The sequence below is a fragment of the Camarhynchus parvulus genome, chromosome 1 (assembly GCF_901933205.1).
Source record: "Camarhynchus parvulus chromosome 1, STF_HiC, whole genome shotgun sequence".
In the NCBI taxonomy this organism is placed as follows: domain Eukaryota; kingdom Metazoa; phylum Chordata; class Aves; order Passeriformes; family Thraupidae; genus Camarhynchus; species Camarhynchus parvulus.
In genome coordinates this window covers 9287833-9314357 of record NC_044571.1, presented here as the reverse complement: position 1 = coordinate 9314357, position 26525 = coordinate 9287833, and the positions used below count along the sequence as shown (strand labels likewise).

The 26525-nt window shown below is 34.6% G+C and overlaps 1 protein-coding gene across 1 annotated transcript in view; it reads right to left on the bottom strand.

Annotated features, from left to right (window-relative positions):
- CFAP47 (cilia and flagella associated protein 47) overlaps positions 1–26525 on the bottom strand; it is a 260858-nt gene that overhangs the window by 215237 nt on the left and 19096 nt on the right. The window contains 10 exon segments of the mRNA XM_030954886.1: positions 1957–2166; positions 3531–3723; positions 8439–8598; positions 9673–9773; positions 12622–12772; positions 20190–20284; positions 21830–21974; positions 22529–22606; positions 23817–23948; positions 25342–25464. Of these exon segments, the coding sequence (XP_030810746.1) occupies positions 1957–2166; positions 3531–3723; positions 8439–8598; positions 9673–9773; positions 12622–12772; positions 20190–20284; positions 21830–21974; positions 22529–22606; positions 23817–23948; positions 25342–25464 (1388 nt within the window).

The window sequence follows — 26525 nt, the reverse complement described above, 5'->3', positions numbered from 1 at the left end:
GAAGATATTGCAGAGAACAAGAAATTGCAGCTACATATTATTACAGAGTGCAGTATCAAAGCATATATAGTACCAGCAGTGTTATCCAGACTTGGATTTATCATGGAATTACCATGGAGTGTATTAGAAGAAGAAGGAAACGGTCAGGACTACAGAATTGGGTGCTTACTGAGACTTTTCTAAGAAAAGAATTATTTCTGGTTACAATAAAAATTATTTCATCTGAAAGCCAATATAAATAATATTCCCACACTGACCACAGACACACATATAATTATTTTATTTCTGATGCTGTGTTAATTCACCCAGTTTTGCTCAGATTTTATATAACCTGCTCCTAGAGCCACTCACAACTCAACTGCCTGTCAGAAAATCCCAAATACATTAGTAAACTGCTGTTATGAGTTCTGCCCTTTAACAGATACTTTAGTTCTACATTTTAAAACCTAGCAACAATTCTGAGATTATTTGACATTCTGGAGCATGAGTTTTTTCACCCTCACAAGCAAGAATGGCTGTTAAGGTTACTTAGATGGCTTTTATTTGCTATCTTTCTTTAAAAAACATATTCAGTTTGCCTTTAAATTGAGGGTCATATTCTTTATTTCCTTTTAATGGCAGATATAGAAAAAATTTATTACACAGGAGGAATTTTTATTTAACAAGGTTTGAGAATCTGCTAGTGCATCATATAAAAAGTTATTAAAACTAAATATTCTGCCTGCTCAGAAGCTACATATCAGACTTGATCATAAGCTTAAATTATCCTTTTCTTGTAATTACAGCAAGCTTTAACACAGATTTATGAATCACACCTCACACAATGATTAAATCCTAGAATTAAATAAAATTAATAACAAATAGATTCTTTGCTGACAATGTATACAGAAAAATATGAAATATTAACCCAGAGAGCAGCAATAACCTGAAGATCCATAACCCTTGCATCAAAATAATATAAAATTTAGTTTTATATTTATTTAAAAGCCCATTTTAAGCTGCAGGATGGAATTATTTATCTCTCAAAATAGTTGCTTTAGTGAAAATACTAAATACAGGACTTTAATAGAAACAATGCCCATCTTTCTTAATCTTGCATTCACCCTCTCCCCCATCCCAGGCAGAGCTGAACAAGAGATGAGTTACCAGTAGATATAAATGAGATCTTGAAACAAGACCTTAAGTTAGACACTTAGATGGATTTTACCTAAGAGACCAAAGCTGAATTTTTTAGCCTTGAATGTAATTCAGTTGAAAAAAAGAAATAAATGTCTGCCTTCCATTTTCTTTTTTTTTTCAGAGGATTCTTGTGGAAAATGGAAAGTTAGAAACTTCCACAGACACTGAAGGGTTTGATCTGCAGCCTTGGAAGAAGCTTGGATTGATGTAAAAATAAAGTACACAGACATTAAGTAGAAAAATCATAAACTTATGTTTCTATAGTTGTAAGTAAGAGTATGCCTTAAGTAAGTAAAAACTGTATTAATAAGATGGTGAAGGGTTTATAATGCAGGAGTGTAACTGTATAGAGTAAGCTAAGAGTTTAGAAGTTACAATAGAAGCATATTTGTGAATGTGTAATAGCAGCCCATTGGATAAAAGTATCTGCAGCACAGCACAATTAAGTAAAGGTGATAGGTCAGAAAAGCAAAAAAAAATTTGTGGCAACTGTCTATTGGATTAGAAAGTTCTATATTGTCTTGTAATGAAGCACTTGTGACTACTTTGAGCTATGGCTGAGTGCTTGCTCTTCTGAAATCTCACAGCCTCTGAGACTGATGTTTATCTGAGCAATAAATCATTCTTAGCCTGACTGTGGTCCCATTCCTTCATTAAAAGCAGCGATAATAATAGATTCTTGTGTTCCTTTACCCAACTCTTCTGAGTTCTGTGTCTTATATACAGCTTGGCCAGTCTGGAACCTTCCCCCAGGTGAATTTGAATTGCACACATTACCTGTTTTCTTCTTGGTCGATGAATAACACTTCCCCTAAAAATGACATTGGCTTAGATGAGCTGAAGCTGATGCGGCAGGTCAGTTCATTAGTTGTGCCATCTGACGAAAGAACAATATTTTTTCCCTCTGGGAACTCCACAGAAAAAGGGCAAGTCCTGGTACCATCTGCAAGTTCAAGCTCAGGAAGTTTAACTCTAATTTGTGAATCCCTGTGTTAAACATAAATAGTAAGTGTTTGTGGTCACAGGGTTGCAGTAACCAAGTTAATTCATAGATTCTCACATTCACAAAACTCTTTCACAGTTGAATACAGAATAACAACTTTAGTTCTCAAGAGCAAATCAAATGAAACTAATTCAAAAAATAAAATTCTTTCATCATTTAGATGCTAGTTTGTTTTCTTTGTATGTATCTAAACATTTTATGCTGGCCCACAATATCTGAACATCCAAATGAAATTTCTACCTAACTGTGCTACAAAAGGCATAAAGAATTTTCTGAAACTTAAAGCTTTCACTAGTGTTCATTAAACTGCACCACTGCACAATTAAGTTACAAAGTTATAAAACAGAAATATTAAGGGTAAATTTGTCAAGATGCTGAAGACACTTCAGTATGCAGTTATGTAGTTCCAGGTTTCAGCTCTGAAATAAGAAGAGCAGTCAGTCCAGACCCATGTGGAATCCCTTCAGTTCCAACCACCAAACTACTGACAACAGACAAATCTCTTGATATATCAGCACAACTCAAACAAGACAAGATAATAATAATTTGAAGGTAATTTAATTAATTTACAACTAAAGGGAATTTTTGCTGTAATTCTAGTATCGAAATGATACCCTCACAAGCATAGCAAACAAATATTACTACTCTTTACTAATTATAAACAGCAAAGCTAAATCTTAAAATGTTGAATAGTTGCAATGCTAAGTTATTATACATTTTATGAAAATTACAAAAAGTCTCTCTTTTAAATTCAAGTACCAGCATGAAGTGAGTGATCCATGACAAATAAAAAATATATAGATTTCTTATTGAAACAAGTGGCAGGATTAAAACATTTCTGCTGTCCTTTTCAATAAAACTCCACATGGAAAGAAGGAAGAAAAAACCACCAAGAACTACAACCCCACCAACTGTTCAATTAGCTAAACCTCAAACCAGTTGAGTAGAAAACATAAAATGACAGAAAGATTTCACATTACCACAATGTGAAAAATTAGAAATAAGATTTAAAACCTTAGTATCTGGCTAAACCCAACAAAAAATCCTGGCGTCTCCTTTGAATTTTTTGCTATCCATAGTAATTTTCTATTTCTGATATAAATTCATAGGGTGAAGATATCAGGAGATAGACACTTCATGAAGCAGATATGTTTGAGGAAAAAACATGGGCTTGTTGAATATTCAACAATATAAATTACATTAATTTTCTCTTAAACATACACATTCTTCTGCTGAGCATAAAATTAATACTAACATTCACAAACAAATATTAATTCACTTTTTCAGAAATGAATAAAACAAAGAATTATTCAGGATTTCTGTAATAAATATACTTTGAGATTTTTACCTTAAAAAATCCTGTGGAATGATGGTGACGACTGCTTCAGTTTCCACACCCAGAGGAACTGGCATCAGCATTAAAAAGGGGGGATGAAAATCCATTTTTGGTGACCTCAGTGTGCCAGACAATGTTAGTATGTATGGTGCTGGATTATTATTTAGATACAAGGTTATTTCAGATGTGTATGTCCCAGGACAAGCTGTTGAAAGGTTTAAAAATATATATATTACCATAAATACAGGAATAAAGGAGTTATAGTAAGAGGTTTGGGATTGGAATTTTTGTTTGCTGGTTTGTTTTTTTTTTATTTAGTACTGCTTTCTTTCTCAAAATGTAGTTTAGCATAACATAAATATTGTATGAGAAGAGTATTTATTAAGAAAACTCAGAACACTTGCCTTTAGCAAACCAGAAATTCACTTTTTTTTAACTTGTCAGAATTCTTCTAACTTCAATAAATGAGTTTATTGCATTAATATCCCATTATATATAATACCAATTCAACAGCAGAATTTTAAGAATTGCAGTCATACTTTTGAATTACACTAACTGACACAGTGAATGCTTATTTTATAAAGGAGTAACTACTGGAATCATCTGCCAAGACAAGGAAAAGTTGGCACCTTTGAAGAGTGCAATTACACCACTTCAAAGATGCCTCCAAAACCTACAGAGTGGCCAAGCAGCCTCACACAAGGCAGCAGGAGGTTCCACCCTGCACTCAGAGCATCTCCAATTTCACAGAATCATTTAGCTTGGAGAAAATCTTAAGGGTCATCAAATCCTACTGCAACCCGCATATTGCCAAGTCCACCAAAAAAAACCAGGAAGGGATGGCCAAATATTCTTCTCCACATGCTCTCTACAGCACAGCTGGGCATGCCAACAGCAGGGATAAAGATTTCCTTGTGTTCTGCCCTTTCTCAGGCACCTTGCTCCCTGCTGCAAGGCAGTTCTCTCTAGGATGGAAAAACACTTTTTTTTCACTGATACAGGGTAAAGGTAAAGTACTTCCTTCCACAGCTGTTAAACTATGAAAGAGACGTTCCAAACCATGCAGTGCCATCTACCCAACCCTCTGTCATTCTCTCCTGCTGAAGAGCTAGCAAAATCAGCAATTTTGAGGGCAAACTAATGAAAAACTCCTGGATTTAGAAATAAATCTGCTATAATGCGTTGTAAAACAACCCAAAAAGTTTCATCCTTGAATTTTTGAGAAAAAACACCTTTTCCTTTGATTCCCCTCCATTAGATCAGTATGGAAACACCTTCACCTAATTATTCAGATAGCAAAAAGAAATTTTGTATTTTATGTATCTGCATGAACACATACATGTCACAGAACAAAATACACAACAGAGTCTTCTGAGATTATCTCAAATCATTACTTCCACAGCCTGAGAAAGAGCTGTCACTGTTTACATACAAAAAGAAGAAAATCCAGTGTCTTCAAAGTACTTTGTCTTTTTCCCTTCCTGCAAGAGCTAATTTCCTAATGGAAGTGACAAGAGAAGAGCATCAGGGATGCTGTTATGTCACCAGAACATGACCTATGGATCCCTTCATTTCAAACCAGCAAACATGAAAATGCAAACTGAAAAACAGTTCCAAGGGGAATCTGCTGAGAAAGCAACAGAAAAAAAGTCATGGAGATGGATGAAGAGCCAAACAGGGCATTTCTTACAAGCTTGCAAGAAAGGATCTTCTGTACAAGCTCCTCCCATGTACCACAGCTGGGCTACAGCTGGGCTGTAACTAAACCATATTTCTAGTGTCTTCTCTTCATCCAGGTGTATGACAAGGTGAAGTGAAAGGACATAACCAATAAATACCATAGGGGTGGAACACAGTGAAGGAAGTAAAGTACAGGAGCATATATCAGTACCAAAGAATATGCATTTTTCAGTAACTCACATTTTAAAATATTTGTATTACCCATAGTTTCAAAGTTAGACAATAGTAGTGTTAAGGTTTTCTGGTACAAACTTTCCATCTATACTTTCCATGCCAGAGAATCCCTGGCTCACCCAAGGAGCAGAACAGACATTGCCTATCCTGCATCACTGATCATTCTGTGTGTGGATCCACACACATTTACTAACACCAAAATTCAGCACAGTGTGTAAACCAATAAATATACAAAACAAATATACAAAATTATAATATAATATAATATAATATAATATAATATAATAATAATTAATATAATATAATATAATATAATATAATATAATATAATATAATATAATATAATATAATATAATATAATATAATATAATTAATATTATTAATATAATGTTATGTTATATATAAAAGATAAAAAATAAATTATTGCTTATGTCAGAAACACCAGGACAATGTAATACTATGATCATTTTGAACAGAGACAAAGGCAAAAACACATGAATTCTGTCATTTATTAAGATTTGTTCATTAGTTTGAAATGCCTAGGACCAGTGATTTCAGGCTATTTCACGTTAAATAAAATACATAGAAATTAATTAGAATTATGTCCTGAACTGACTGCTGAAGTCAAGAATTTACTCTACTCCTCACACCTTTCATGACTGCTGTCAAAGTCTGGCTGCTGCTACCATTCTCATACCACCATTAATTTCTAGTTCAGCAGATGTGAACATTTTCCTTAGGGATATTTGATGGTACTTAAAAATTTGCCAATCTAAATCTGCCAAGGGCTAACAAAATCTGTAGAATTATATGGGAAATATTTTCTCTTCTCTAGGAATATTAACTCTATAATATATTTTCAGAGTTTATGAGAAGAAAGGAAAAACATCCTCTGCTCTCCTCACCCTCCTAAGTTTGTATCATATGGTTATGCACTTCCTACATTTCTCTCCCAAAAGCACATTTTTAGTTTAGTTGCCTTGGACCTTATGATAATTCAGGTGTTATTTGATTTATATCCCTTCAACATTAATAGGTACCACTGAACAATTTGCATACAGTGAAATACAGAGTTCAAAGCAGAAAAGCTACAGACATCTAGAACTTACAGGTATCCTACAAAAAAAAAAAAAAAAAAAAAAAGAAAATTCAAAAGTGAAATAACAGTTTCTTCACATTTCTTCACAGAATTTGTTGAAGGTCACAGCTATTTAATATCTTGCTGTTGCAGAAAAAAAATTAAAAAACAAAAGACCACACAATCAAAGTATCAAAGTTGTCATTTGTGCCCATTACACAATCATCACATCTTCCAGTATCTCTGAACTCCCAGGAAGGGAACCCAAGAGCACAAATTCCTTGTAACTTCCTTTGCTGCAGATAAGTTTTTTCAAATCAAAATGAGATATAGTGAAAATTTTTTTAGATTGTTAATGAATTATACTATAAAACAGCAGAAGAGGATCATATTAATAGATCTTCAATTCTTGAAAATCTGTTTTTAGAATAATTTTTTAACAGGTAGCATGATTTTACCACCAACATAACCTCTTTCATTTAATTCAACATTGCAGTTTATTATAGCATTTTATAATAATATAGTACTCTATCATAACTGCTGCAGCATATTTAAATAAATTACCCTAATGCACACTCAAAGTTCATTTTAGGGTTTGTTCACTCCCCCACATTCTACAACTTTACAGCACAAGCCTATGAAAGTGATTAGCAGTCCATGTTCATTAACCAGGTCTCCTGTGTGGGTTTTGATGTATCTAATGCTCTCTTACAAGAGAGTAATGATATGCACTGAAGGTACAGCATAAATAGCATATAAATCATAGGAAAATACTTAGAACATTGCATTAAGGGTAATTGATCTTTACAGTTATTTATGACTTTCTGTAAACAAAAGATATGGGATACACAATTTATCCAGTAATTCAAAATATTGGCTTTTATTTTTAAGCTGTTCTCTGCTTCACAGTCTGCAACAAGCAACTCCAAGCAACACGTGCAGTTAAACACTGCTCTTGCATACTCACAACATTTACAGAACCATACTTAATGCACTCTTCTCAATTTATCATAGAGTCATGGCAAGAGCTATTTTTCTTTATTTATATTAAATTGTTTCCAGTGCTTAACTGAGGTCAGAGATTTCAGTGCTATGATGAAGAATAACAGCAACATCTTTCTTTAGGACAGGGATGCTCACTTGCTGACTCAGCATCAGAACCAACGGACACAACAACTTTTCTTCCCCTTGACAATGCTGCAGCCCCAAAAGTGCTGCACTGAAACTGCCAAGAGGATGCAGTTCTGTGGGCATCAGCTGCATTTGCTGGTGGGATTTAAAAGCTCAAGTACACTGTTACACCCTATGAATCTTGTATATCACTGTCTACTCTAAACACTCGGTTGAAAAAAAGTAGAATCTTAATTTTCCTATTCTTACATTCCTTTTCTGGAGTTATGTGGTTGATTATCATTTTCCCTTATTCTTCCAAGTTTTGTTATATATCTATTTTACATATTTTTTCTTAGGGGCTGGTTGCCTGACCAGTCTACTCCAACAAATACCACAGACAAGCGATTTTAAAACTTACTGAAGCAGGAAATTTCTATTCTTATCTAAATTATGGCTATTTAGAGTAAAGTTTAAAAGCATTCCAAGTACCATGGAAAGCTTTACTACCTAAGTCAGCCAATCTAAAAGCACCTGAAGTAGCAGCACTGAAAATGATACACCTATCCCAGTCCTTGATGCTTTATGGGTGAAAAACCTGATGCTTTCTATGTGCCAAGCAAACTTTTCAAATAATGCAATTTCAAAGACAGTGATTCCATGCTTTTTGTTAGGTCTGCAGCTGTCTTATTTTCTCAGAACCAAAAAAAAATCGTCAGTTGATGAAAATAAGTACTACTATTGATTCATCATAAAATCCCATTTAAACATCCCTATGCAAATGGCCAATCTATAGAAGAATTCACAGAATTACTTACGAGGCCAGAAGGACACAGCAATACTGATTTCTTCTTTTTTATGAAGACGTCCATGCTTCTGACTAAATCTGAAAATACCATCTTCTATATTTTTGTCTACATCATCAAAATTAAATTTCCATATTACCTCCTCTCCTGCGAGACACTTCAGGACAAGGTCCTGTAAATATTTTCAGAAAAGGAGTGATGTTGAAAGAGAGAAAGGAGCAAACACTGTGACACTTTTCACAATGCTTTCTCCTAAGCATTCTTTATGCAGACACACCAGAAGGAAAGGAAGAACTCAGTTTATTTTATCTGTGGGGTGCAATGGTGAGCATGCCTATCTGCACAGACTAGATGCTTTCCAGTCATTCACCACATTCACAAAGAGAATACTTTCTTCCCAAAATGGAAAAACCTCATTTAAGTGAGGTAAATAGATCAAGCATCACAGTGGGAGTGCTCAGACAAACAGAACAAGTACTTATTCCTGATAAAAATGAAGCACAGTAAGCACTAAACACATGGCTCACATGTAGACTTACAGGTAGAGATGTTGAAAATGGAAAAAGTTCAGAATTGATTTTCAAAACCCATTCTTTCAATTCAGTAAGATGACAGTGGAAACAAAAAATAAAATTAAATTCCTTTATCTCAGAGTTACTCTCTCAGCTTTTGAAACAAGCCTAGCTAGAAAAATGCCTTGACTTTGTACTATCACTGATTCCTGAATGCATTTGAAAAAGCATTTCAAGTGTTTTCATCATTGCCAAAAATATTTTTTCTGAATTCTAACCAAAGCCCTCAGGTAGTAAAGACAATAAATTATGCTATGATATGTTTTGCATTCATACATATTATCTGTGTTGCAAATATTAAATTTAGTGTCCTTTTCCCCCTGTTAAGCCATAAGTCATGACAAGGAATTTTTTGGGAGAGTGTCAGTTGGCACAGTCCCTACCATACAAGGCACTGGGACAGCAGTTTCACTGTTTGGCCCATCATAGCACAAATCAGTTGCATCCTGGCCCCATCACTGTCTCATTTACTGGTATAGGTAGATGCAGAAATCCTTCAGAATTATACTATTCATATCTATTTCTTACATAATTCATGGTCAATTTCTCATAGTGCCCACATTTTCATATTGTCAGATTTAGTACAAGCCCAATTTTAAATTTTGGAAAAAAATTTATAGTGATTAAAAGACAAACACGAAATCAAAAACTGAACAAAATGACAATGTCATTACCTGAGAACTCACACTCCTATCAGCAGTACTGGAACGAATGTTACTAAAATGTTCTTCAAATTTAAGTTCCATAGAGGAGAACTCCACAAGTGGTTTAAGTCCTATTACAAAAAAACAATTCAAAATATTTACACAGCATCACTTGACAAATATTTTCTCAAAGTACTTTCATAAAATCATTGTTTCTGTACATGTTTAGGGAAAATGTTTCTCCCATTTTGATGCTCCCATACTATATACACGATTACTGTAATTTAACTTATTATGACTCTTTAGTAACAATAAAATTATTTAAATTTTATATCTACCAGAGTTATAGCACCTCTCCATATCACAAGAGCCACATGATCTTCCTTCTGCAGATGAATGCATTTACATTTCTGATAGCAACCATCAGACAAGACCTGGGAAGATTTTATATAAAACAGCATTTCTCCTAATTTCATAGAGCTTTAACAAAAAATCATCACAACATATGAATTTTTAAAGTGGGAGTTTAGAAAAACAGAGGTATGTGTTCCCACACCTCATCTTACTTCTTGGAAACAGCCCTGGAAAGGAACCTAGCAAGCACACAGAATCCTTTTATTAAAATCTGCGCGTCTGCTCCATTCCCAGTGTTGATCAATTCTATTCTCCCTCTAAAAAACCCAAAGAATTTCGTAATCACATATATCACATTATGTAAACAACAATATTATCTGTATTTCTCTAAGTCATAGGTACACAAACTCTACAAAGTAATATTGTTTCAAGGTAGGAACAGGATGTGCTGGAACCTTCCACCAACACAACTACATCATTCACAAAGTCCTCAGCTCTCTCCCAAACTGCCTGTGCCAGGAGAACACAGCACAACTGAAACTCTGACATTGAAAGGAGATTATCTACCCAACTAAAAAATCTCTGACTTGGAATATTAAAATATATTTCAGCTCCCATGAGGCCATTACATTGATAGTACAAACTTCTCCTCAGTACCAGGCTTAGATAAACTTGCATCTTTTCCAGGTGAGTCTTCTGTCCCAGTTTTTTTGAGATTTTTCTCTTTCAGTTCTTTCTTACATACACATAAACACTTTAGCAGGGAAAATTCCTGTAAGTATTTAAGTAAGAGAGCAGCTTTCCTTCCCAAGTGCTGAAACAGTTTACAAACTTTGTCTTAAAAAAAAAAAAAATCAAAAAACGGATTTCTGATGGATATGGACTACAGTGAAGTTAAAAGACAGGGCTGATCACTGAATCCCAGTCAACCACAACTACTATTCCAGGAAAATAAAAATTGTAAAAGCAGAAAACTAATATGCCATAAAGCATCTAGCAGTGAGAAGTAGACATATTTGCCAAATCAAAGCTTAGAACTTTCAAGATACATCTTAGTTTTTAGCTTTTAATGTGATAATCTGAAATCATTTAATAACAGACATAATTTTTAAGTTGCCAGAATGTAATCAAATCATCAAGTTCTTCTTTTAACAGTAAAAATAAACTGGCTATTTGCCTGTAGCCATAGTCTGAAATACTGTGTGGTCAAGAAACTTATTTAGACTTCTCTGCCTCCTCCCAGACCATGAAGATTCCCAGTAAGAATTTAATTTCAATACTCAAATTTTAATAGAATCCACACTTCATTTTTTCAAGTATTTATTAGACTTGAAAATATTATATATTCACTTTTATATTATGTTACTTGTTGTAGGCAAATACTTATCATACTTTGAAGAAATTCTACATAACAGAAATATAAATTTGTGATAAAATTTGGATAAGATTGTCAACTGTCCATGAGATTTAGTGATTGCATCTATTCCACAAAGAAAGGGAAAAGGAAATAAACATTTTCTTTCCTCTTCACATCACTTAAATCACTTCTGCACTATAAATTTGTGACTTGAATACATATTTTCACTTAGTGACACGTTTCCTAATAATCTCATAGACATATGTACATTCACTTTTATTGTATATGTTCTCCAATTACATGTATTTTAGAAAGCTTTAATATGAATTTACTTTCATAACAGTATCTAAAGAAAGTCTCTCAAGATTTCTTTGATATTTTAAATTATCTCAAAAGACTTAAGAGAAAAACAAAGGGGGAAAAATCAAATATAGACAAATCCTAATAAATTTGAGTTGATTTTACCCCACTTTACATATTTAATTGGCCAGGCCTTCTTAAATGCTCCCAAAAGGTTTAAACATTACACAAACATCATTCTAGGAAGACAGTCTGTACTTCACTCCCATCTCAAATAAAAAGTGGTTATAAATTAAAAACTGAGACTAGGAAAGCCAGTGTATCCAAATATTCACAATTTATAGTGAATATAAATGACAGTAAGAATAAGACAGAAGATTAAGGGAACCACAAATTATTTCGAAGAAAAGCAGACAAGAATTATATAAGATATCAATTTCTTTGCTGCAGGCAAATGGCCTGTAACTTTGGCTATTAACAACCTCTGACAAGCCAGATGGGATGAGGGCCATTCAGAGGCATTTTAAAGGAGTTTTAGATACAGATATATATATATCTATATATGGATATAGATAGATAGTTAGAGATCCCAGTTTTGGCAGGACAATTCCACAAAAGAGCACGACTGACATTCTACTTTTCAGAGGAACTGCTGTAACCACTGGGATTTGCATGATGTAGTCTATAAATCTATGATAAATGGATAGACACAAAAAAGAGCTTTGGTAAACTATTTTTATATAAGGCCAATACAAAAAAAATCTTTTCTCCACATCATGATTAGGTATAGAAAGTTCAGCTTCAAGCATATTTAAAAACACGAATCAAAACTTGAAAATTTTGCAAGTTTCCAAAAAATGTACAAATTATACAAATTCCAATTAAGTAGCCATTCTCTGCAAAGCAAAAACATCACTCCAAATCTATGTATCCAGCAGGTGTTTAACCTGTGGGCGTGGTTCACCCACCATTAGCTCTGACTCTACAGATGGGCAGAGTTGGGGTCTCTGGGGGTGGCAGAGGCACGGGGGCACCGGGCTTCATAGGCACCACAGGAGCTGGAGTTGGGTACGTGGCCCGAGGAACGGCAATTGGGAGAATGAAGTCATGTGCTGCCACCTAAAGGGAAAGAAAATATTGTGGTCATTTTCCCAAAAAAATCATAGGTACCTCCTGAATCATCTGAGTGGTTGGCTGTTTTGGCAGAACTATTGCAATTTTGGATAACAGGATTTTCATTTACTGGAACTCAGATTCAGTTCTCTAAGCAAGCAGTGCCCGGGTATTTTCTCCCCATTAAGGAACAGCTCTATGATCAAAAGTATCAGGTTTATCAGCAGAACTACAGACAAGACTTCTGGTAAGTCACAGTGTCATGTTCCACTCCTGCCACCCTCATGAGTGAAAAAAGATTGGAGCCATGGCCCAAATGCAGAAGCTCATGTGAGCAAAGAGGAGGGAAAACAAAGCTACATCAGTTATGGAAGCCTTTCTCAAAGGCTGAAAAGCAAAGGTCAACCATTACAGTACACCCAGCATAAACAAAATGGGCTCTGATATCAAAGTGGGATATCAGTTAAAATTGAGAAACCTTGGAGAAAAAAAAATGTCTTAAAACCTTTGTCATGAAATGCCACTGAATTCTAGGAGTCTAAAGTCCAGTGATTTTGATCCTCATTTTACCTGTGCTATCACATTCCCAAGTGGGGTTTCAAACTTAAGGTGTGTTTTGTATAGAATCCTCTTTTTTTACAGACTGGGCATCAGAAAGGCCAAATTTATTTCAAAAAGCACTTTCAAAGAGATATTTCTTGCCTCTTGCTCTGTCTTTTCAAGGACTAACACACTAAGATAGTATGTTCTCCAGATAAAAAGTATGGATAACCTTAATAAAGGTAATGGAAAAAAAACCCAAAACTTCTGCACTAAAACCACTGTTAGAGTCCTTCAAATCCTGTTTTCACCTTGAAGGCCACAGAAATCTTAGAAAGGAATTAAACCTATAAAATCTTTATGCTGCTTAGGAAAGGCAGTAAAACCAGCTATATAAAGATGTTATGAATCATTTAAAAGCTTTCAAAACCTGCAGAAAATAGTGCATCATTCTTCACTTTCACATCTCTGGTAGCAAGAAAAATATATAAATGATAGGAAAGAAAACCAAGTGTCCTAAGTCAGGGCATGAGGCACAAATCCATCTGTAACACTTACTGAGAAGCAAGCACACAGCACTGGGAGTGTGTGGTGTTCCAGCAGGGTTTGTGACACACAATTCCACACTTCTGGAGAGTGAGGTGTGTGCTGAGCCTTGTGCAATGTTTTGTCTTTTTGCGCTCAGCTCACAAGGAAGGCATTGAATGAGGACAAGTTTTGCAGCAAGTCACCACAGTCCCTTGTTTTATACTGATATTTCAAATCTAATCATGATTAGATTTTGTAATATATAACTGGCTTCTCAAAATTGACATTTAATATTTTTAGTAACTAAAACTCAAGATACATCAAAAAGATTGAGTAAAAATCTCCTGCTTTGAATTATATACTCTTCCACTTTTAGTATCTCAAGTCACCCACATAAAACACTTCATCAAGTTACATCTTCAAAATATGTTCTTATAACAAAGCTAATTTTGTTTAAGTTTGGTGAGATTAAAATGTTTAGTCTGTTATAGATTTCATGACAGCACAGGCTGTGCAAAGGAGTGCAGTCTAGCACAGCAATTGCTCTTCATCAATGCTGGTATGTTTAGGCCAGACAGCAAAAAATGGAATCCCTTTTTCCCTCTCCTAAAGCAGCAAATCAAAACCTGTTTTTCATCCCAACTAACAGGAAAATTTGGTTTCTTTTTACTATAAAGGGGTTATTTTCTAAGAACTGGCAAACATAAGCAAATATGTGAAAGACTCAATTCACTACATGAAGGTCATGATGCTCACTGAAAACCTACTTTTGCTGTGAAGTACAATGGTACAAATTCAAGGCCAACATAACTCATAGAAATGTATTTATATAATTGAGAACAAATCATAGATCTTTTATTTTATTCATACATTAACTGCACATTATGTAAACCACATTACAAATGAAAAATCCTTTAAAAATTCTGTGTAAGTAGAAATTAGATTATAATACATACACATATTGCTGAAACAGAATTAAAAATTCATTTCAGTTATTAGGACTTCCCTTTGTAAGTAGAATCATTAGGTCTCTTTCTATAAATATTAAAAAACTCTTTATGATTAATTTTTCATTTTTCAAACTCCATAACAGAAAATTCCCTCTTTTGCAAGATTAGATACTTTACAAAGTAATTACAATACTTAAAAAAATAAATCCTTAGACTATTACTGGACTTATCATTGCTTTTTAGATAATTTATGAATACTTTGCAGTTACTTATCTATTGAGATATTTTGCTGAAGCTGCATTTAACTTCATATACTAGAGAACATGGGAAGGGCAGGAAGGAAGCAGCCTAGAGAGAGTTCTTTCACAAACACTCCTGTTTGTTAATATAATTATAAGAAACATTTTTCCTGTCCTGATGTACACTGATTATGCATGTTGGTTGGAAAGGAGGAATCATCAACAAAGCCAGAGTTTAGAATTCAAATACTACAAAAGCTTTAAAAAGACAGGTGAGACAAAGGAGCTTTTTGTTGTGTGTTCACATGCAACATCTCCAAAGGATGTCAGGAAAAGGATGCTGGTCTGGCTGCCACCAGAAGTTAGCTCTTTAAATAAAAATAATAGTCTTGGAAACTTTTATTCAGATGGCATCTTAAAATACTTTCAATTTTTTTATTTCCACTTGAATTAATAAACAAATAGAAGCTGTTGGTCATAAGGAATCTGTGAGATTATGAAATTTCTGCTACCAAAACTCACTTAAATTTATGAAATAGTTTTGATATGAACAGTAGCTCTGAGCTCAAAACTGGGGAGCAAACATGGCTGAATGGCTTCCTGCCTTGGCCCTAAATACCTGGTATAGGACAAGAAACAAAAGGGGGAAAACCACCCATCAAACATTACAAGTGAAGTAGTATTCTACATAGAATTCATGGATCAAAAATAAACTGAAGCACAGCTGTCAGGTGGCAATCTGACAGTAGGAAAAAAAAGTATTGTTATTTTCAAAAAACACTTTCAAAGCAGTTATTTCATCTCTATCTTTACTAAGTATTCCAAGGCAATAATATATCTTAGAAAGAATAAAATCTATTTCTCTAATTACTATTCTAATAGAGCATGTATTCCCAAGGTTGAATAAAAATTTTGCTAATTTAGAAATCATATAGCTTGTTTAGCACAAAGAATATGTGACATCTCTCTAAAATTACAGTGTTTCCTTTCACAGTACAACTTCCAAGAGAATTGCACATAAATCAATAAGCTAATTTATTACTTAGAATTACATTAAAACAACCGTAAAAGATAATAATACTCTTGTATTTATCATATAATACCATGCCGATTGTTCAAGTATCTTGAAGCATTTGTGAAAAGGTTGACCTTAAATTTTCTTTATTTGTACCTCTAATACACAAATTCAGCAGGAATAGAAGAAGACAAAATGCAATGTACATTAGAAAAAATCAGTTTGATTCAAATTTAAACCTAACTGCAAAGCCAAGGGTTTATATCCTGCAATTGAATCCAATATACACTCTCAGCCATCCCACAAATTTAAATGAGCTTTTCCTTAAGATACACTGAAATCTTTCATTCCCCCTGTTTTATATCACAGAAAAGCAGCTTCCACAATGAATAATGTAACTGCTGTTCAAAGCCATCATTCAAAGCACTGCAATAAAATTAAATCTTTCCTTTGTTTATGGTCAGAGATGATGTAGCAACAATACCCTGTAATTCCACAGCTGCAGATTTTCCATAGAATTCACTTCTTACACAACAAATCTGTTCTTTCATTAGGAAAAGGAAAAAAAAGTCATTTAACAGGACAAAAACCCCACCAAAACACCTGTCACCTCCCTACAACAAGCTTAAGCAATAAGCTCTGACAGGTGTGACTTGTTCTATTTATCTCAATCAAAGGCACTCCGAGGCTTCATTATTACCCAGCTGTGTATTTTGTCCTTTTTCCAAGATGCTGGAATTTGTTATTTTCCAGCAGGTTTAAAAATAAAAAAACAAAAAATAAAAAAAACTCATTTTGAATCACTACACTCCTGCACTTTGGTTTGCATGCTTTCCCCATCAGACCCTGCAGGACCTCTGTGAGCAGGGGACAAACACAGACAGACAGACAGACAGAGATGATATAGATACAGATATAGATGATAAAGTAATAGATGATGTCAATACTGCTTTCATTGACAGCTCTGACTTCCACAGCCACCAAATACTAAGGTTAAAATCTCTGCAGTGAGGTGCAGAGCCCTGTCACCTCTAACACCTTCAAAGACACAGGAATAACAGCAAGGCACAGCCACACTGTGTCTGAGCAACATCCCAGCCTTATCTATAATGCATGGACTCCATTTTCTCACTTGGAATACTGAAAGAATTGCCTCAACATTTTTTAAGGTTTATTTTTTAAGCATGCCAAGATGCTTCATCTCTAAGAGCATCTTTTGATGTCCCATGTATTAATACCTATTATATTTTAGTGAGAGCTGTAGCAGCTCTTCAGAGTTCCTATATATGTACTACATTTGTTGATCTGAAGGGTTTTTTTAGCAGAATTCAAGACTGCATTCAAGACTAAATTACTTGCAACCTTACATTAATAATTCAGGTAGCTTTAATAAATTTTTTAAGTACGTTAAAATAATTCCATGGGTTTTTTATGCTTTTAGCAGTGCTCCTGAATTATTTTTACTTTTCATTAGCCCTATTATCCACTCGGTTAAAGAAAACATCAGTATAGTGGGGGTTTGTTGGTTTCTAGGGTAGTGTTGTCAGTAATGAGTAAAACAGCAGGAAGTTCTAGTAAAACCAGAAGGCAGACAGAAAAGAATGTGACCTCATGGGATACAGAAGGTTTGTAGCAGCTGGGAGGTAAGCTGGGGAAGAGCAGTTATCCAAAAAACAGAAATGAGATCAGAAACAGCTGTTGCAGTGCACGGAGGCAGGAAATAGCACTTGCAACTGTGAAACCTGAACAGGGGAAGCTCAACACACAGAGATTAGAGATTTGGGGATTTTTTCAAAAGTGGAAAATCAGGAAAGAAAGGGGGATAAAATAGAAATTAATGTTTTAAGAAACAGTAACTACTGAGAGTTTCTGATCACAGTTAGAGATGATGGTACCTCGACCACCTTCTCAACAGAGCTATGTTTTTAACTAGTATTCTACAATGCAGGAGTTAAATGAAACAAAGTTACAGCATCCTGGGGGCTACATATACTTCCAGATGCTGCCTGTTGTCATGCCACCCTGGGTAACTTCATTTTCAATCAGTCAGAGCTCAGGGGCCAGCTGTGATGGTGCTGCAGCAGCTCAGAGGTGCTCACCAAGGGCAAAGGGAGACAGAAGGACTCTGAGCACACAAAGAGAAGGAAAACTGAAGTAAAAACATGTAATTAAAGCAACATTTATTAGTTGGCTATGAGGGGGCCCAAGAAAATTTCCTTTTTGTAGTTTTTATTTCCTTATTTCTGAAGGAAGTTATTTCTGTTTGTCAAAAATTATTCTTAAGACTTGAAAAACACTTAGACCCAGAACGTGAAAAATGAAAAATAAAATCTGTAATCATTAGGGCCAATAATCTACAGCCTTTTTTTTGTTTGTTCTGTTTTTAGGGGTTGTTTGTTTGTTTGGGTTTTTTTAGCAAGAACAGTCACAAAACTTATCCTGTCAAGAGTAAAAATTGTTTTTCCAAATGTATATCACAATTAAAGCAGACTTCCAATTGGCATAACCTTATCTTCACTTAAGCCAATGTACACCATTACCAAATGACAGCTGGACATGGCTCATCAATAATGAACAGCAATCCTGAACACCGTGCTCATGAGACAAGCTAAATTAAACATAGCAAGGTACTATTTCAGCATTCTTCAGAAATATTATTTTACAGCAGTGTCAGTAGCAACACTTCTACTTTTATTCTATCCTGCAACTCGACAAGGAAAGGAAATAGAGCTCAAATGTCACAATGGGAAACAGAGTTCTTCTCTTTTCCATTGATTTCTTTTGGACTTTCTTTCCAAGTGGAATTGTCCTACTTCTTTCTTTAAACATGGCATTCCACATGGGAAAAGGGTGCAGCTGAAGTGTTATCAGCCCTGATTAGAATAACTATTTTACTTGCTTTATTAATAAAAATATTCCTATTGGTATAGTAGGTCTCTGCTCTTAATTCTTGTTCAGCTTGTGGCCTGAAATGCCATACACACAGATTATTCCAAGAGCATTATCTGCTCCTGTATTCCCATTACTTGCCCTTCTTACTCAAAGGAAAATACCAGAATTTTCCTTTGCTGAGTTTCTCCAATTTGATTATAGGTCATTCATGATATTCTGTAGGTACCATTTTGCAAACAATTCCATACTTTCCTGACACTTAAAAACATATGACAACTATTCATTTTCCCTTTATTCAAGGCCTGCCATACTACAGAAGAAATTTTTTATAAATCTATTGACTCATATTCTGTCAGGAAAAATTATTTCAGGGTAGTGTATGGGCCATAAACTCAATCCAATAGCTTCCATGTGTACACAGAAGAAAATCACAATGTTATCAGACACAGCCTGTAATATACAAATATTATTTGAATGATGCTTTGAACAAAGGAATTCCATTTTATACTGCTGGGAAGGCAGGAGTGGGAGGTGGGTGGTGGTGGAAAAAGAATACTCCTGACCTTTTCAAGATGCATAAGATGTTGTTCACTTTTAAGGTAAAAGTGCAGTTAATGCAATGGATTTATATGCTGTAGAAGTGATCCCCAGCTGCTTGTTCTGAAGCTGGTTTATGATATCATACACAAAGTTTTTGCAGTTCATCCTTCTCCAAATATGTGGAAACCCCAAACCTCCAATTTCCAAAGCATTTTTCTATGGGGTTGGATTTAAAATTCACTTGAGTACTCTCTATTGACAGTCACTGCCAATAAAATGCTAATTTTCAGATGTAAAAGTAACCTAAAGTCTCATATCTTCAATTTTTTCCACTCAAATAGCTCAACCAGAAAGCAACTTTTCCAATCTTTATGACACATAAAACTCATGTACATTTGCAGTTTCTTGGGTCATCTGGGAATACAGGCGAGAACAGCTGCAAAAAGAAGGTGGCTGCTAGTTTGTTGAATGATTTCATGTGTGGTATGACATTTCAATGTTAGTTTACACCATTGAGGAAGTGTGTTTTCTTTGTGTATGCAAACACTTAAAGCTATAAAAAGGTTATTTAAGAACTTGTTTTCTTAAGAACTGCATTACTAATTATAAAACTATTGCACAGACTAAAATGTTCATCTAAAGTCTCTATTCTCCCACCACAAAAAATTTCACAGAGCATGATTTTAATTAACTTAATCCCCCCTGTTCCATAAACCTACCTTTTTTGGTGTTAAGGTCAGGAAGCATTGCAAAGATGACTCTTCCTTTAAATAAACTGTATAGAGATAAGGCTTTGAACGAGAACGGTCAATTGCTGCCAAACAAAATTCACAATCAAATTACAGATGCTACTGCATGAAATAGCAACTTTATAATAGCTACAGGATTTCAAAGTGATTTTCAGTATCAAGTATCTACCTATTTGCATGGTAAGCATTTCTCACAAAGTTACAATGGAATATAGGATTCCGAAGGTAATTTTGGGCAGTATTAATCACCAGAAATTTTCATGGAAGTTACTCATTTGGGAAAACACAATATTTCAGAAAAAAAAACCAACAGCATTTTCCTTTACCTTTGAATACAAGTGTTAATCTAAAATACTTAATTACATAATAAACTAATACCACAGAGTTAAAAATAGTTGGCTGAAATGGGTTTGGTTAGTTTTTTTTCTAATTATTTTTAGGCATAATCTACATTTCCAATAAGGCTTGCTTCCTTTTTCAGATTTCCATGTTCAATTTTAAGGCACTGGCAGAAGCACAGGTTTCCAGCAAAGGTAATATTCCTCCAAGATCAGTATCCATCATGGAACACCCGGAATATTCATCCAGCATTCACCATCTGAGTACTGAATCTGACTGGATGTCACATGAGTGGTTTCAAGCACAAACTCTGATCCAGAGATCACGTGCAATGAGTCTGATCCCATGCTGGCAGCCTGCCTGTTGTAAAGAGCCTTACAGCTCTTTTGGAATTTAAGATGACTGACTAGGAGCCCTCACCTCTTCTTCCTTTTTAAGTGCATCACATGGTAAGAAAATCCCTACAATTTTGGAAGATCTTTTTTTGCGTCATCCATATATGCATCATTCAATAAAGAGATACAATTAAATTTTATAATACTGTCTTGCAAAAGAATGAGTTGTAATTTCCTGAGTTTGCAGCTTTGCTTGTAAGGCCTCTAGTCTCTGTAAAATTCTCTTGTGAATAATGATGGTGGAAACATCCAAGGAGATGCCATGACTGAAGTAGGAAAGCCATGAGCAACAATGTGCAGGATAAGAATCTGCACTTGTTCTACCAAACAAAAAAGAATTCAATTCTACTCCTGCCCCAATAACTTCCTGAACTGAGTACTCATGGAGAACAGAGGCCCTGTCATTAACCTGCAGACACCTTGTCCCTTTGGGAAAAAGAAAAAACCCTTATACTGGTGATGAAATGATCAAAGGGTAAATATTGTCCAAAAGGAGGGTATGATTCCATGAATAGGAAATTAATACAATTGTTTGGCTTTGTTTTTTTGGGTTTCTTAATACTTTATTTTAACTAGTAAGAGGGGGGTATTCATTTTTTTTATTATACCTTACCAATCCTGGGGAGGAAAAATTGCAGAAAAAAAAGATCTACATGCAACCTGACATTCTGCAAATATTTATTCTTTGTCAAATGTCATCTTATAGGCAAACCAAAATGTCTCCTCTTAATTTACATTAAGCAACACTTCTAAAATAATTGCTTTAGATTTTCTTATATTAGAAAATTTGGCTACCAGAAATGGTCTGACAGATTTTCTCTCAGCATTATTCATTCTTATATATAATGAAAATTCTGCTATAGCAAAAGCAAATACCTGAATTGTCTTCAGAATACAATTTAAAATCCTTATGGTTAATAAAATCAAACTGCACTCTAGTACAAGATTGTCCTTTGTTCTGCAGCAAAAATGGAATTGATTTTGTAGAGCCAACATAAACACCTTGATATTCAAATATTCCCTGTAAGTTTAAAGAAGAAAAATGGGTCAAAGCACTGTGAAGTCAAGTTTATAACTGAATATAATGTGAAAAAATATAATTGAGCAAGATTCACAATTTATAACACAATAACAGTGTTGGTTAATCAATAGTCTCACATAACTCTTATTTTTAAAATCTTTCCAGGACACAAACTAGAAGAGTTTAGAATTTAATATCAAGTCCAGTTACACCATCAGAAAAGTTTTAATCATTCAGTAAACAGATCAGTGACTTACTTTTCCCTTTATGGCATTTTTTGCTATAACCACCTTAAGAAATACTCTCCCTTTTAACATGCTTATTCCAGATTGCCAAGTTCAAAAACTAAAGCTGTCAGCTATCATTTAGTGTAATTGTTATATGTAAATTTGGGTTTTAATATCTCTTCCTAAGTTCATCTCTTTCATCATGTTCTTGGGATGTTAGTTTAGGAAGAAATGAAAAATATGAAGTAGAGAGGAGCCACTTTCACATCTAGATAAAGAAAAATACTTAACCAGTCTTACCAATTGCTACAATTTCTTCACACTTACCACATCAATGCCTATTTCAGTGATCTCTGAAAATCCACTGATCCTAAGTGTGAGTTCTGCTGCATTCCTCACTGCTACCTAAGTGAAGGGACAACACTGGGACTGTGGAAAAGGTCATCTTAACAATCTCACCAAACTTCTCATAATTACATGAAAAAAAAGTTTAACCAAAAAAAAAAAGCAACCCAACCCTACCCCACAGATCAGAATGGATAGTCACTATAAATTGCACTGAAAATACGAAAATAACTCTGTCCTTATAACATAACGCATTTTTGCTGCAGGAATATTAAGAGATAAAGTAAATGCCTTCATTTTCTAGAACATATATATACAGATTCCAGCGACACGTGGCTCCAAATCATGCCTTTGTGGCATAGTACATCTGGGACAGATATAGCTAGATAGATACAGTTGTTAATAAAAATCCAGAACAAAACAAAAAAAGAAAAGAAGAAACATAAAAAACACAACCCAAAGTTGTAAGAAAGACCAGTGACCAGTCTTTGCAAAATATGCAGACAAAAATAATATCACAGGAGGTTGTGTTACTAGAATGAGTATTTTTTCAACAGGAAAAACCTGTTTTCAGCAGCTGTGAGGATTGGAATGTGTATCACAACACACATTGCTTGACAGAGGTGCTGGTACAAGGTACACACTCTTGGTCTAGGGAATATTAAATATGTTGTACAAATGGAAAAAATAAATGAATACTAGATTTAACAAGCATAATATATGCAGCCCCAGAAGATGGTGAATCCAGGATCAGTCAGAAATGGTAGCAAAATTTAGGCCCTTGATAGCATCTTTCTTCCCCAATTTCACTTATCTCAGCAAGCAGGCATGCAGAAAACAAAATATGTTACATGTTTCTTGCACACCTACTATCAAAGTAAAGCTACTAGTAGAGCCATCTCTGACAAAACCACAAAAAGAAGTGAAGAAATTAAAAACATTTGAGTATTCCAATCCTGCCTCTGTATAGATTACAGAAACTGCAGGTATGTCTACATTATCTCATAAAGAACAATCACCCATTACTTCCAACAGCTTGTCAGTGGCATAGTATGAATCAGCTCAAACTGAGAGGATGCTTTGATACCTCTGAGCAGGACTGAGACCAAAAAAAAAAAAGAAGTTACAGCAGTAATGATCTGCTGCAAGAAAACCTTATTCTTAAAAAGCATTAGGACACTGGAAATAAAATCCAAAAGATACATGAACATATACACATAAACACACAGGATAACACTCAAAAGCCAAAGCTCTTCCCAGTTTGAAATACCTCCACTTTTTTATCAAAACTCATGTGTGCCTTTGGAGTGAAAGAGATTTTTAAATCAACAAAGCCTCCCACAGGTATCACTCCTTCAGAGGGTGTGATTTTCATTCCAGGCAGTGGGTTGGAGTCAAGAACCTTCACAAACACAAATAAGAAACATACACAAAAAGGTGTTTGCATTCCTTTGTTTTTTGGTTGTTGTTGTTTTATTTATACCAACATATCTATCATAAAGCTTTTCTATTCTTACAAGGAGAACCTTCATAGCATATAATGCTAACTTGGACATAGAAGTTTGGGAGAAAATGCAAGTAAAGCAAAGTAAAGTAACAGATTTCTTAACAAAAATGTCAGTTTCTACTATGAAATACTTCTTTCCACCAATTGGAAACTTGGAGTTCTGAGTTTTGGGTTGTTTTCACTAAGTTACCAAAATTAAGATTTGCTACCTAGCAAGTCTTCCAAATATTCTACAAAACATTTTTTTTCACTGACAAATAAATTCACCACTTCTTTTTTGACATTCACAGTAAGACAGGACACAGAACCCCAATTCTGTATAGCTCAGTGATAATATTAGAAATAAATACTCAGTTTACCCACAGTTAGGAAAAGACAAAAAGGAATTTCTTCTCTTTTAATGCACTCCTAACAGATAGCTTTTTAAAGTATAGCTACACAAGTGATAGTGACCAAAACCAACCAGCTATGTCTTGGCTTAAGAGTAATTCTGGAAGCTAAAAAGGCTGGGTATGTTTGCTTGTGTTACTGGCTGTGCTGATTTTATTCTTCCAGGCCCAGCCTCCAACACTGTGGTACTACTTGTTATTTAATGCTCAGCTGATAAAAGAGAAATCTGGTACAAATCAAAATAAATTAAATGTGTTTCTCAGTACTCTAATAATGCAGTAACAAGAACTCTGAGGATTTTAATGAAAATTATTTTCCTTCACTAAATGCAGCAATTATTCTGTGACCAGCAAAACTAAATGAGGTTAGGTTTCCTACTAATTTGTGTATTATGTCTTTACCCACTCTGGCATCCATCTTATCCCTTCTTCAATTCATTGCAGAGCCTCTCTTGCCCGTGGATGTTGGTTTAGCAAAGTCACCCATGTGCTGTGACTGCCCTGGATCCCTGCATGCCCTGACTGGGCAGCAAGGGTAGGATGAGCAGCCAGTTTGCTCTGTCTCTCAATGCAGGGAAACATCCAATAAATGCTTTTCCATAGGGTACCCCAGTATGGGGCTCTACCCTCACCCCTGGCTCTCAGGAAACTGCCAGAATCATTTAAGCCATCACCACTTTGTTTGTCTTTGTCCCATCTACGCACCAGCCCAAATTTGACAGAGGGATAGAATTCTTATTTACATCAATCTTGTTTCTGCAGGAAAATGTCACAAAAACCTTAATAGGTTCATATTTAGTAACTGAAAACACAAAAACCATAACATGATCTGGTAAAATTAATTCCCTTCTGCTCCCCAACCCAAGGAATTAAATGTGCTAGAAATCATTTTCTCTTACTTGGAAGTATGCATGGTTGTATCCTGTGTTTAGAATAGTGGCTGTCTTACAAGTAGTGAAACCAATTGGACTGTGAGCAAAGGAGATACTTGGAGCCACAAACTGAACTCTAGTATTACCAAACTATTAAAAAAAAAAGAGACAGATAAAACAAGCAAACCATAAAACATATTCCTAAGTACAAATAAATAATTCAGCCTAATTTTTTTATCACATTATGAGCTAATATAGTTGTGCAAACACATAAATTGGAAGTATCCAAATAGGAAAACACACCTTAAGTGTGAGAGAAGATTTACTCAATGTACTAAACTTATCTATATTCAAATTGAACAGACTCAACCCTACAGACATTTCTGGACTAATTTCAAGACCAATAAAAATATTTTCTTTTAACAGCACAAACTTCATTAACTCCAAATGTGTGATCAGGACCAGATATTTCAGAGATATTAATAGCAGTAGAATTGCAAATATTCTAATTTACACACATCCTGGTTTACACGTGGCAAACTTCCAAGACTTCAAAAGAAGAGGAAGAAAAGAAAAATAGATACTGAGGAAAAACAGCCAAAAATGAAAATGGGCTCATCAAAAGAAAGGGAAAAGTTTTCTTGGCTGCCAGTAAAAGTTCTAGAACATGTAGCCAGTAGTAGAGTGAAAAAAAAAAAAAAAGAAAAACTCTTTATTCTTTATACTCCCTGGTATGCAGTGTAAGACAACAAATAACTAACCAAAGCTGAATGTCACTGTTTAGAAGACTACCCAGAACATTGCTTCTCAAATATCATCTTCAAATAACAACACAAAATTAAATTAGGAGTCTGTTGTTACCTTGAAACTCTGAAACATACCTTCCCACGCAGACCTAGATTTTTATTCCTTTAATAAATAATATAAATATATATTAAAAAACTGCTGTATCACCTCTCGACATTTGTTTAGTCATACTAGGCAAGCAAAATAACTAGACCGTAATCTATAAGGACCACTAAGCTGTGATGCCAAAGGTAGAACATCATCAAAAGCAAAGAAAAGGTAAATTGTCTTTGCCTTGCCTTTTCCATCATGTCTTTGGAGCATACTCTTGAGTTAAACATGTTAAGTAAAAGCTATATGAAATTAAAATAGTCAAATAAAAAATAGCTTATGATAGAGATATTTAAAGGTATTACTTGTTTAAA